The sequence below is a fragment of the Emydura macquarii genome, unplaced genomic scaffold, assembly GCF_026122565.2.
Source record: "Emydura macquarii macquarii isolate MOO-44397 ecotype Brisbane River unplaced genomic scaffold, CSIRO-AGI_Emac_v2 contig_2676, whole genome shotgun sequence".
In the NCBI taxonomy this organism is placed as follows: Eukaryota; Metazoa; Chordata; order Testudines; family Chelidae; genus Emydura; species Emydura macquarii.
Genome location: NW_027132813.1, coordinates 42794945 through 42807788, shown reverse-complemented (window position 1 = coordinate 42807788; position 12844 = coordinate 42794945). Strand labels below are relative to the sequence as shown.

General features: G+C 37.4%; 1 protein-coding gene across 4 annotated transcripts in view; it reads left to right on the top strand.

Moving 5' to 3' along the window:
* The window catches only part of MACROD2 (mono-ADP ribosylhydrolase 2), a 1226284-nt gene that overhangs the window by 727395 nt on the left and 486045 nt on the right, over positions 1 to 12844 (top strand). For all 4 annotated transcript variants that reach the window (XM_067565284.1, XM_067565283.1, XM_067565286.1 and 1 more), the window contains one exon: positions 2388 to 2509. In XM_067565284.1, the coding sequence (XP_067421385.1) occupies positions 2388 to 2509 (122 nt within the window). The remainder of the gene's footprint in view (positions 1 to 2387; positions 2510 to 12844) is intronic.

Genomic DNA, 12844 nt, shown 5'->3' with positions numbered 1-12844 from the left:
CACTGACACAAGTGTAGCTCTTCCATCACAGGCAAATTATGAAGCAGCTACGTTATTTGTTTTAGTTAGATAATAACAGTTCTCCGTTTATTATACTGCCTAAAGTACACACTTAAAATAGTTTTATCCTTGAGTTCATAGAAACATTTTCTTACCTGTTTAGATCATCACTTATCATCTGACAAAGACTAAATGCCTGCTTCACATTTCAGTTTTTAAAAACAATTTAGAAGGCCTCTGCTGTAGTTACTTCATAGCAGCTGTGACAATCAACAGAAATTATCCAGTCTGTCGAATCTTTTTTCTATAACTAGAGGAAATTACTGTGATTAAAAGGAGAAGAATGGTAGTTGCCCTTTTATGTGCTTCTCATTGTGTTTTTATAGCAGTTAGGAAGAAAAGCTGTATAAATTTTCCAAGTTTAGTTCATACTGGACTCATGAAGTTTCTTATCTCATTCCCCTGTGTTTAGATTCATTTGGGTTCTCTTAAATGTGTGAATTCATCAGACCAAAAAAATGCTAGAAGCAAAATTCAGTTCAAACCAGGCAAGTTTTGTGAAGTTCTAAGAGCCTGTGACTGTTTCTGTGCCAGAAGCAGAGCAGTATTTTGGCCACCTTGGAAAATTCTCTTTTGTAGGTTGAAGCTAGGCAATGAAAGATGGAGAGGCTTAAAAATTCTACAAATACAAAACTGTGGTGGAGGATATATCGAGAAAGATGGAAAGTTTCAAAGTGAGATTGGGTGTTTACATGGATAATGAGAATATACAGTTAATGCAAACAAAGTTTTGGAAAGGGACAAAAAAATCTCATGCTTCAGCACTTAAGACAATCTCTATTAAGGGTTACACAGAGACCTTCCCAGGGGTAAATTATCCTGTGGCACTCTTGCACTTTCCTTCGCGTCACCTGTTGCTGGCCAGTTTTGGAAACAGGATGCTAGACTAGACTGACTTCAGGTCTGATAGTCTGGCTATCCTTATGTTCTTTTGTAGAAGGTAACTGATGTTGGTGGAACTTGAGAAGATAGAGTGCAGTAATAGATATTAGATCAATTCATGTCTGTCCTCCATGTTCTCCAATATGCTATATACAAGTATTGCCGCATAAGGGGGAACTGATTTGGGCAAAGGTATAGATGTTATGATTTCCACAGCAGCCACAACAAGGTCTGAAAATTCTAAGGTTGCCAACACTCAAAAGTGCATGCAAGCCAGTCACATGTGATAGAGGTATTACTTGACTGAGAGGACTAGTTCTTGTCTGAGATGAGAGAACTGTCTGATTACTGTAGACAACACTATATGTCAAGAAGCTCAAAGCATTGCACAGGACAATGTACAAGAGAGGGTCATCCGTGATTACTGCTGCTACTGTGGATTGTAGGGGAGTATCCACAACACCCACAAAAAATGTAGTTACCTGTCACCTTTACTCATCCTGTTGCCATTGCACGTAGGAATGAGATTTGAAAAGTAAACGTGCTCACTATATGCAACTTTAAAACAAAATTTAAATCTATTTTTAATTATACATTTTAGTTTGTAGATTTCTAAGTGTTTTTACTTCATTTTTCAGATAACACCCTGGTTTAAGAACTTTATAATTGATGTTGTAGGACCTGGTTTCTATGTCAGTGATTTCAGAAACATTTTATCTATTGTAGTTCCTGGCTGTACTCCTCTCTTTCTGTTTCTGATGTTTCTTCAGACAGAATTAGATGTATTTTTTTGGGGGTGTGTTTGTTTTTAATTGCATAGTGTTTTGACTGTATCTTTCCTTATGTGGAATGGCTGATAATCCCTTGGTAATTAACACTTTCATAGGTCAACAAACTTTAGAGATATGTGCTTCTAAAATGGTCTATAAGAAAAGATCCTGGACATTTAACAGGAAAAAATGACACATCATGTTCTATCTGCTAATGGTCTGGACAGTAAAACTTGAATTTTAAATTTTCTCCCCATGGGTGTAATTCTTAGGAATGGCAGTGATTGTGAGAAATTGTTCTACAACTTTTATAGAAACTCTCAACTAGAGATTGAAGTATTTGTGGAGCCATTTTATTTACAGTGCATGTAGCAGGTAGCTTGTAACACAGAAATAATATAGAGTTTAGTACATTTTTCTCATTTTTGCTCTCACTCAAATGTGCTATTACTTTAAAATGTAACTTTACAGTTTTCATTTCAGTTGATCTTCTACAAAGGTATTGTCTCGTGGATACCAGTTATGCGTTTTTCTTGCATTGTTATTTAAATCTGTGTGTCCAGGTAAAATAATGTCAGAGGATAATTTGTAATATTGCAACAGGGTACAGAATCACGAGATTGTTAATAATTACCCACATTAGGAGTAAAGTGGAATACTTTTCATTTTTTGCAGATGTCATTCACACTGTGGGACCAATAGCAAGAGGCCATCTCAGTGATACTCATAAAGAAGACCTGGCAAATTGCTATAAATCATCCCTGAAACTGGCAAAAGAAAACAATATCAGATCAATTGTAAGTACTTCACAAAGGATGTATTATTTCTGTATTTTGTGTTTTTCCTCAAATGTTAGCGTAATTATATGAATAATAAAAATCTTTATCCATGCATGCCACATATGGCATGGAAGAACAAGAAATTGGGAGTTGTTAATGCAACATGACTGGAAGAGAAAGGAATAAGGATGGTTTTGGGGTGGCAGAAAAGCTGGGTTGGTAAAGCAGTTGTATCTTACAAACTACTGTTCCACTAAGAACTGGTGGGAAGAGAATTGCTTCAATGGTTAATTTTACATTTTATGATCCTACTGAAAAACTTTGCAGGAGACAGTTGATCAAATGATTGATGCTACAGAATATAAGCTAACTACTGAGGCGGAGATGTTTTTTCTAGTGATTTATTCTCTCAATTAAAATTTTCCCTAAAAAACAAAGATGAAATGAGATGGTCAAATATCATAGTTTATAACCTCATCCCACCAAAATCCATCACCATAAGTTTATAATTTATGATCTGTAAAAGAATTGTTTTATTATGTTCCGTTTAATAATCATGGTGTCTTGATCCATCAAAGGGCCAGATTTCCAAAGTTAGAAGGGTGCATTTACATGCATATATTTGTGTTTGTATACTTGGGCATTGTGTGCGCCTGTTACATTCTTAAATGGTTAAATGTGCATAGATTAAATTTATGTGCACACATCAGGTATTTACATGCATAAGCGAGACGTGCAAATATATATGCACAATTGTGCAAGCCTGACTTTGAAAATATTCCCACCAATTATATCGGTTAGGTAAATGTCTTTAAATGGAGGGCAGTATTTATAATGCGTGAACTCAGAAACTTCTTGGTGGTATATTGGCCAGTTTCTCAGCTGATGTAAATCATAACTCTACTGAAGGCATTAGCTATGAATTTGGCCTTTATCTATCTTTATTCATATCCTTGCTCCAGTTGCTGAATTTCATTTTACATCTTAACTAAAGGATTTAGTACTTGAATAGAGGCTCTAAAAACCCCACATTTCTCATTAAATAGGCAACAAGAATGTGAAATTATTACACAGGAGTTGGGGAGACAAGGGTAGATATCATAGTCTGGAGAAAGTCAACTCAAAGTTAATCAAAACGATGTAAAGAAGGAAGAAAATATTGTTCCATTAACTGTTTCAGATAAAACAGTACACTGAACCTTGATTTGGTATAACTATTTGTAATAAGGAAGCAGCTGACATCTAGTCTGGTTTAAAAATATCCTTGGTGATCAATAGCAGCTGTTCCTAAGTTTCTGTTAATGTCTTCTGATTTAAAAAACAAAACAAAACAATATTGATTATAGAAATTTTGATAAAGACTGCCTCATGGGGTAAATTTTAGGGAGACTTAAAAATATTAAATTTGAATATACTGTAGATATTTCATTTTTGAAATGCATGTGTAGTATTCAATTTCTTTTTGCAATGATCAAACTTCATCCAAGAAAGAAAGTGGAATGACACAATATTTAGTGTGATGTGGGCAGTGTGACCGTAATATTTGTATGGCAACATCACGGTTACATTAAAAAGCTTAGTAAGTATGGTAGAAATATTAAAATCTATAGGGAAGATCCTGACCTTGCTTGTGAACAATGTCATATGGACTTGAAATTGGCTGAAGCACCATCAACGAATAAATATCCTTAAATCAAACTCTTGAGTCCTCAAGCAGCATTTTTCTTTCTTTGTCTATCTGTGGATTTCTGTTATCATCAAAGGCATTTTTTTCATCTGTTTGAGTGTGTGGTGAAATTGACATCTGTCAGCATTTACCAAAAAAATACTAAACCCTCCAAGCCTATTTATAATGCACTGATGAGAATAGTGCATAGGTTACAGAGAGCTCAGTATCCAGAAACATTCTGTAGAAAAGCAACAATCCGTGGTTAAGAATTTGGAGATATTGATTTATAAGAAAAGATTTAAAATTTCAAATGTAAATATGACAAAATGACAGGTTGGTGGTGGTGATATTTATTTTTATGGCACTAGTGTCTATATAACCTTTGGGTGGGCTACGGCTCACTTCATTGCCCTTCTTCAGTGCCTAAAAAATCCCCAACTCGCATAGAAAAGCAGTTGGAGACACAGAATTCAGTCTCTAAATATTTTCAGCAAGGATTGAGCAGGATCAACCTCACCACATTCAAGTCCCAAAAAGAATAAAAGGAATGAATGTAATCAAGTACCAAGTTCATGAACGGTATGATAAAGAAACATCATAATAATAACTTATTTTTTTACAACATAACAAGGCTATTTTATAATCCATATACATTTTCACTGTTCTATATAAACATAAATAAAGAAAACAAATCTGAGCAAGTCAGTCCCCACAGAAACACAGTGGGAAGTAACTCAAGAGTTCCCAAAATCTTAGGTTGAGTTCACCTGAGTCTCAGTTACTCTTTGATCACCAAATCTATACAGGCTGCTGAGTCAAAAGCAACATCTTCCCTCCACTTGCTTGTAGGAATCTTCAGTTGGAATCCAGGCAGACTCTTCCTCTTCCTCTGCTGTTAGCCAGTTGGCTGATGGATCAACCACTCAGTAAAGTATATTGATCCCTGTTACAAGAAAATACCTACTGAGAATAGCAAAATATAAATGACACTTTCCCTATTACCACATTTAAAGAAAGGTTGGTGAATCATATTAGTTGAGACAATTTATGTAAAACAATTTGGCTAAAATCAAATAACATTGAAAATATACAATCCAAAATAAAATATATTAATTTTCCCTTCCAATTTCCCCTGTCTATAATTAACGCTGCCCATGCTTCCTTGTTGGAGGGTTAACAGCATCACTAACCTGCTGCAAAATGCTTCAGACTTAGGGAAAACAGCCTGCTTTCTGCTCCTGAGCTCACACCCAGCTCACACAGTGCACACATGGCCTTTTGTAAAGCAGCTCCCCTGACTGCTTACCCTCATGGAGTCTGACCCTAACAGGGAACCTATTGGAGCATATCCAGAACTACCACACCCAATTCCAGAAACTTCTGGATGTGGAATGCTAAATGGGCATAGGAACAATGACCCAGACAAACTCACTCCTACCTAATCCCTCCCCCCAATAGATCTCTTAGAGATTTCCCTATTAGGCACATGGGTTACACCTAGGGCTGTGGTTGTTACAGCTCAGGGCCCCATTGTGCAGTACGCTGTGCAAACACACACAGAATTGGAATCTATCTTGGAGAGTTTATAATCTAAATCGAAGAGGTGATACAACCAGTGGATACAAAAAACTTGGCAGTGGGAGCACAGGGAAACAATGAGACGAGATTAGTGTGATAAGCAGAAGTCATATCACACCAGCTGCATAACCAACGTCAAGAATTTTGTAGGAATTATGGTAGAGGAGAATTATATGGGATTTGTTAACTATCAATAAATATGGGTATAAACAACAAGATGGAAGAGGAATTATTTAGGGTGCTCCACAGACTTTATTTTTAGGAGTAAATATATGAAAGTGAGCAAAGACAATTTTTTAAACATAAAGAACAAATTCTTAATGATGTGATCAATTATCCGATGGAATCAATCTCCTAAGTATTGTGGTGGAAATCCCAATTCCTGAGTCAATTGAAACTAAATTGGACTAAGCATTGTAGAATATACTGTAGGTAACAGTTCTGCATTAAAATGGCAAATTGACAGAATATCTTACTACATTTCCTTCCATTTCAAATATCTATACTTTTCCTAATATACAGCATTATCGGCCATATTAATTGCTGGCATATTAGGCAAAATAGTGGAGCTGCAGCAATTGACTCAAGGGATTAATTTGATGCGTTACTTTCAACATAGTTTTGAAATTTAGTTTGTGTTTTAACATTGACAGAGGGCACCAGTTCTGTTTTAAATTGAGAATGTGTAGAGGGTGTTTTGAAACCCTGTTGATAGACTGAAACTTCTTAGTACAGCAAGGATTTCTTCACCATATACTTCACTCAGACCTACTTGTGGCTGACATGCTCTCAAATTCAAGTGTCAATTGAAGCTTGGAATGTAGTTAAACAGATACTTTCAAAACTTCACAGAAAATAAAAAAGGGCTACTGAATTAATGTGATTTGGAAATGAAACAAAAGGATTATTTTAAATTCACAATGAAAACAAGTATTGATTTAAATCCACAAGGCAGAGGGGCCTTCTCCATATATATAAAATCACTATTCCTGATAGAGTGCAGTGTGAATGAGTGAGGTAGGCTCAGCTCTTTACTTGAGTAGAGAGAGATTATGAGCCACTCCTGTGACTGAATCTTCCTTTGCAGCATTAGGCTGAAACTTTTTAATACCAGTTTTGCGTCCAGAGTAAATTCTCTTCCCCCAATTCTAAGTTATAAATCACCTGAAAACTGGGATTTTAATGGAAATGTTGACAGGTCCTTAACATAGTGGCATTACCAGCAACTGCTATAGCAAATGATTTTGCAATGTTACAGTTAACCATCTTGTTTCCTCCTGGTGTAGATTTACATTTTAAGGAATTGTCAAGTGAATCTTATTTTCTTACATGTGTTTCCTGATGAGTGTTGCCATAGCAATGAGTCATTAGTCTTGAAATTCCTAAATGCTGGCTTTATTCTATATCCTGGCTTTTGGATACAAGTTCACATCAGTCAATCATAAAACTTGTTCGAAAGAAACTTTCTAAGGATCATATCCCCCAACTCCTTAATTTTTTTCAATCATTTATCTAACGTGACAGATATTCTGACTGATCCTACATGTTATTTACTTCTGCAGATATGTAAGGCTTTTTATAACCTCATGAACATTTTCCTCCTCTCAGATATTACCCAGATTTAATCTTTTGCAACCTACATTAACTTTTCACATTACCCCAGTGACTCAATCAGCTGCGTCCGGTTAAGATCTTTCCTTTTGCTTGCGGACTTAGCCACTATTCATGCTTCTGTTATCTCAAGATCAGACTACTGCAATGTACTCTACATTAGGCTACATCCAAAAACCATTTGGGATTTATCTACACTGTGTTGTAAGCCCAGGGTTAGTGGAACTCAAGTTAGCAGATCCTGGGTTTGTTAACCTAGGGCTTGAGCATCTGCATTAATTTGTAACCAGTGCTCTAGGATCTGCATTGGCTGGCTACCTCTTGGCCTCCAGGTGGAGTTTAAGGTATTGGTTATGACTTACAATGGTCTGGGACTGGCATGTATGGGAGATCACCCCTGTTTCTGTGCCATACTGCCACAGCTGCAGTTTGCAGGGCACTTGAACTGCATCTCCCTCATTATAAGAGAGATGGCGGCTAGGTGGGCGTTCTCTCTGAGGGCTCTGGGACTCTGGAACTTGTTCTTCCACTTGGTCCAAAATAGCCCCAAATTGGTAACTGTCCAGGCATGCCTCAAGAATCATCTGTTGGATAAGGCTAAGGGTATGTTTCTGTAACCCAACACGCATCAATATCAGGAACTGAAGCTGGGGCCTTGGGATCTTAAAGCATGAGCCTCTACTACTGGAGCTAAAAGACAGAATTGTGTTGTAGCAGACTCATGAACCACTGCATGTAGATCAGTCACATAGTGCCCCAATGAGTTGAAGGTTATGCTTGCCACAACGACGAATAGGTGGAAAGGAGAATAACTGGGATGATTGGTTGAGGGAAAAATTTGGCTATCTTTTGTATGTTATGGGTTCAAACTGTGATGATCCCTCTACCTGCCTGTGGGAATCCTCTGCTTAAAAGGTTGAATTTCCTAAGAACACTGATTCTACCATCTTGATAATTGGAGAACTGTCTTGTTAAGAAAGACAAAATAAAGATTTATCAGTCAGTGAACCAAACAGCTGGTTATACAAGACCGCTCATAAAGAGTAGGTGAAATGGAAAGAGTAGAAAGTTTACAAGGTAAGGTGTGGAGTGTGATGATGATTGGGTATTTTTGCCCCTTTTCGATCTGAGTGGCTAGTCAAAGTTTGAGGCTCTGGGATGTTCCTGTTCAGGACAGAAATTGATGGTAAAGTCTGTATTTTTTTGATGTAATCTTACTTGTTTACAATGAATGTAAAAGTCCCTGCTTCTCTGAATACAAAAGGAACCAGAGACAAAAGAATGTGAGTTTCTTGGCTTACAGCCCGAAGCCTCTTTAGCCATCACCAACCCCAGAAAATTCTCTCCCCACCTTTTTCCGGGATCATACTTCATGCTCCGCAGGCTGCAGCTTGGCTTCATTCCTCTTTTGCCTCTGTCTCTGTTTCTGTTCTCTGGTCTTCCTTCCTTCACACACACTTTGCCCCAAACAATATTCACCAAAAGCCACTCTGCCAACCAAGCCTAAAACTCCTAGGTGGATTCACATACCCCTTTTGTCTTAGATCGTGGTTTGTTTGGGGGGTTTGTTATTAACTTATGCTTACAGTTATTGCATTCACATCGATCAACCTCCCTGAAGTTTTTTAACTCAACCCATAACAAGCATAACATGTTCATAACAGCATAAATGAAAATATCCATGACAATATTCATTTTTATTAAGTTTTTGGTGAACAGAGACCAAGCCAATTCTTATTTGCATACAAATATTGGCTGCCAAGACATGCCAGAAATGGCAGACTACAAAATAAAATAAAATGAAAAATTTTAATTGGAGGCTTCGCCATCCCCACGTTGCATAGTTCTCTCTTCAAATCCCTGATGTTGTCTGGTGGCTATGTATGTCTGAAGCACTGCCTGCCCTCTGCTCCGTTACATTCCCTACCCAAGAAGAGAATAAAGAAAGACTTTCTTGGGAAACTCACTTTCATCTTCTCTTCCTGTGGCATCACAGATGGTGAGCATATCTGCATAGTAGCTGCTGTACTGCATTTCCCCCATGAGAAATATTGCTACTGCCTATAGTGTCCCCTTGAGAACTACAGTAGATCTCTTCTAAGGAGACATCTTGGGTGGATGGGATATCAAATTTGTGGAAGGTTCTTCCCACCCACACCCTTTTCTGACATCAAGTCCCTAACCTGGACTTCAAATCACTGTCTTAGCCAATCCTGGTTTTTATCATCTCCTTTCATATTCTGATTCTACTGAGAAGCTGTGATCATACGTCGTCCTTCATGCTTAATCAGTCTCACTGCATCTTTCCCCTGCTCTCATATGGGGCATCTACTCTGCAGCCCCTTATGCTTGGAAATCCTTCTGTCTTCTGGGTGAGCAGCACCAGCCATCTTCAAGATGTGCATCTTCTATGAAAGCCAATGCAATCAGTGCATTTCTTCTTTGTTTTGAAAAAAAGCCCAAAGTGCTGCACTGTTGTGTGATACTTCTACTTTCCTTTCATCCAAGTATATTATTTGGCCTGATCCAAAGCACGATGAAGTTGACAATCCATTTACTTCATTGGCTCTTGATCCATCCCTATCTGTCTTATTTGCTGTCTTTTATTTCTGTGTTTAGATTATAACCTCCTTGGGCCATGGATCATGCTTCATCCATATTCTATGAATCCCACACTTCCAGCCCTTGAATGCTATACCTCTGTCTTCTTCTGTCTGTCCTGTCTGCTCCTTATTCTCCTCTCCTTCTGTCAGGTTCTTGCCAATTATGTTGGTTCAATTAGCACTGATGATTTTTATTGATATAAGGTATCACAGAGGTGTGCACTCAACAAACTTTGCTAAATAAATTATTTTTGTTTTGATAGACATTGAAAGTCTCTGACAGGGACTTACCTCACTGTGCTTCTATTTTCATTACCATTGTGTATTGTAAAAACATATAATCCTGTATAAGTATGTAGCATCCTTCCAGAATAAGACCTGTCCTGTGCCCCAAAGAGCTTAGAGTTCCCTCTTTCAGTTGCATCTTTCTTTACCATAGTTTCTGACTTGGATCCCTCCTCCAGTCAGTACAGTTAAATCATGGAGGAACTTGGCCCTCAGTTCTCCTTTCTGTCATGGGCACCAGAACGTAGACACCTTGTTTCAAAGGCTTAATCAGCCGTCTGCGTGTTGAAAACATTCCTGACCTCTCACTGTACAGAGAGAGCTATAGCTGGGAATGATATAACTTAATCAACTGTAAACAATACTGTCAATCTCTTGGTTTTCTTGGCTTTTCTGCCCTTTTCTGATATTAGTGAGCAACTTAAAAATGCAGCACAAAAGACTAAACTGCGGCACATGCCAATTTGATAACCGTAGAGAAGGAAGCAATGGGCCTTTTGGCAACCAGCAGCTGACAAGTGGCCAAAGATCAAGGCCTTACGTCAGGCAACAAATCGAAAATGAATGAGTTGATATTATGCAGACTTCCAGTCTCAGTACTCTGAAGCCCTGAAACTGTTTGGTAAACTTAGCCAACACGTGCCGCCAATGTCTCACAATAAAATGTGTGTATTAGTTCACAGCACTAATGAGAGTCATATTCTGCCACTTTTTAAAAAAAAAATCTGATTTGGTCACTTACACATCAGATTCTGTCCGCGGTAAAGCATTGTGAGCTGTGCTCTATCTTGTTCTTCAGAGAAAATAGAATCAGACATAACCCCCAAAAGCTCAATGATTTAATGTATATTAAATTGTGACTTTCCAGACAGTACTGAACTAGAAGACATTTGTTTTGAAATCCATCACACAATTTTTTGAACTACTTCTCTCCTTCATTTTCCTCCCTAGGATTCAGAACTCTGCCTTGTAATTCATTAAAAACAAGGCATTTCTATCCAAAAAAAAAAAATCCAAAACAACTATAATATTAAAGATGAAAACATATAAATAAAGCTTCGTTTTGTCTTAGCATATGACTGGAGCCCCCAAAAAACTTGAAATCAGGCGGGATTTATATGATTATTACAGAAGCTGGGAATCTCACACATCACACTTACTGTCCCTGTGGCTGAGCAATGCAATAATGGAATATCCTTTATGGGGTTTTTAAAGTAGAAATTCCCCTAAATCTCAGAAGAATACATAATCCTTTCACAAGAAAATGTACTTTGATTCACTTGGAGAAAATTATGGCAGACGGCGTGCTTATGTAGGGCTCAGTTTTTAAAATTAAAAAGGTTTATGTTACTGAAATTGTGGTTTTATTTTCTCTTGTAAATCCATAAAATATTCAGTGTTTTCCTTTTTAAAAAAAACTCTATTTACTTTAGGCACTTTTACGTCTGGTATTACTATAAAGATCACAAGGTGTCCGGGTATTACTGTATTTATCCTCACAATATCCCTGCAAGGTAGGAAGGAGCTGTTATCCCCATTTTGCAGATGAGAAACACAGACTAAGTGACTTGCCTAAGGTCACTTAGTAAGTCTGCAGCAGAGCAGGGACTTGAATCTAGCTCTCCAAAGTTCGAAGCTAGTGCCTTAACCATTGGACCATTTTTCCTCTCTGATGGGTTGTAAATGAATACATATGGTGAAAACTAAAATGCATCACCAAGATGGCTGTGTAAAAGTGTGGTCCTATATGAAAATCACCACAGAACGAATAAGAAGGGTATTGTGATGGTAAAAGCAAAGAAAAAGAGAGGCTGCTTATTATTATTTCCTGCTATGCTTGTGGATATGTTGAACTAACATTCATAGACTCTGGTAATGGATCTTCTTTGGAGAAGAGGGGGGAAAAAAGCCAAGAATAAACAATATCTTCTGCCCTATAAGTAAATAGTCTTTATTCTCTCATGCTTTCCTATTAGTTATCTAACTTTAAAATGATTCAAAGTTTCTGGAGAAAGAATGTCAATTCCAGAGAATGGGGATTTAATCACTGAGATTTTCTCCAGAGTCCCTGGGCTGTTCAGCCAAATAAGAATCTCAAAGAAGATAAACTGTGTGGCTTGATTGTTTTATAGTTGAGGAGTTCGTGCATTTAATTTGATCACATATGTGCAAGATGTTTTTATATGCTGTAAATGTTGCTCATTTACAAATGCCATTCCTTCCTATTACTGAAAGACATGGTGAAAGATAGGTAGTATTTCACCTTTGTTCTGCACATAGAATTCCAATTTATGTGGGAGAAATTCCACACTGATCTAGGAATGGACATGGCCCACAATTTGTAACACACAATCTGTGCACTGGAAAGGGTTACCGGGTTGTAGACAAGGCAAAGAAAAGAACTGCCCGATGACACTTCAGTTAATTTAAAAAAAAAAAAAAAAAAGACACTGGATTAAGGGGCAGCTGTTTTGTTCTGGGGTTTTTTTAAGTGTAAATATCTCCAGTAATTCAGATACAAGAAACTCTGTCAATGTGGCATTAAGCTTGCTAGCATGTCCAAATCCTCTTTTTAGCCTTCCAGAATGTGACAAGTCATATCTAACA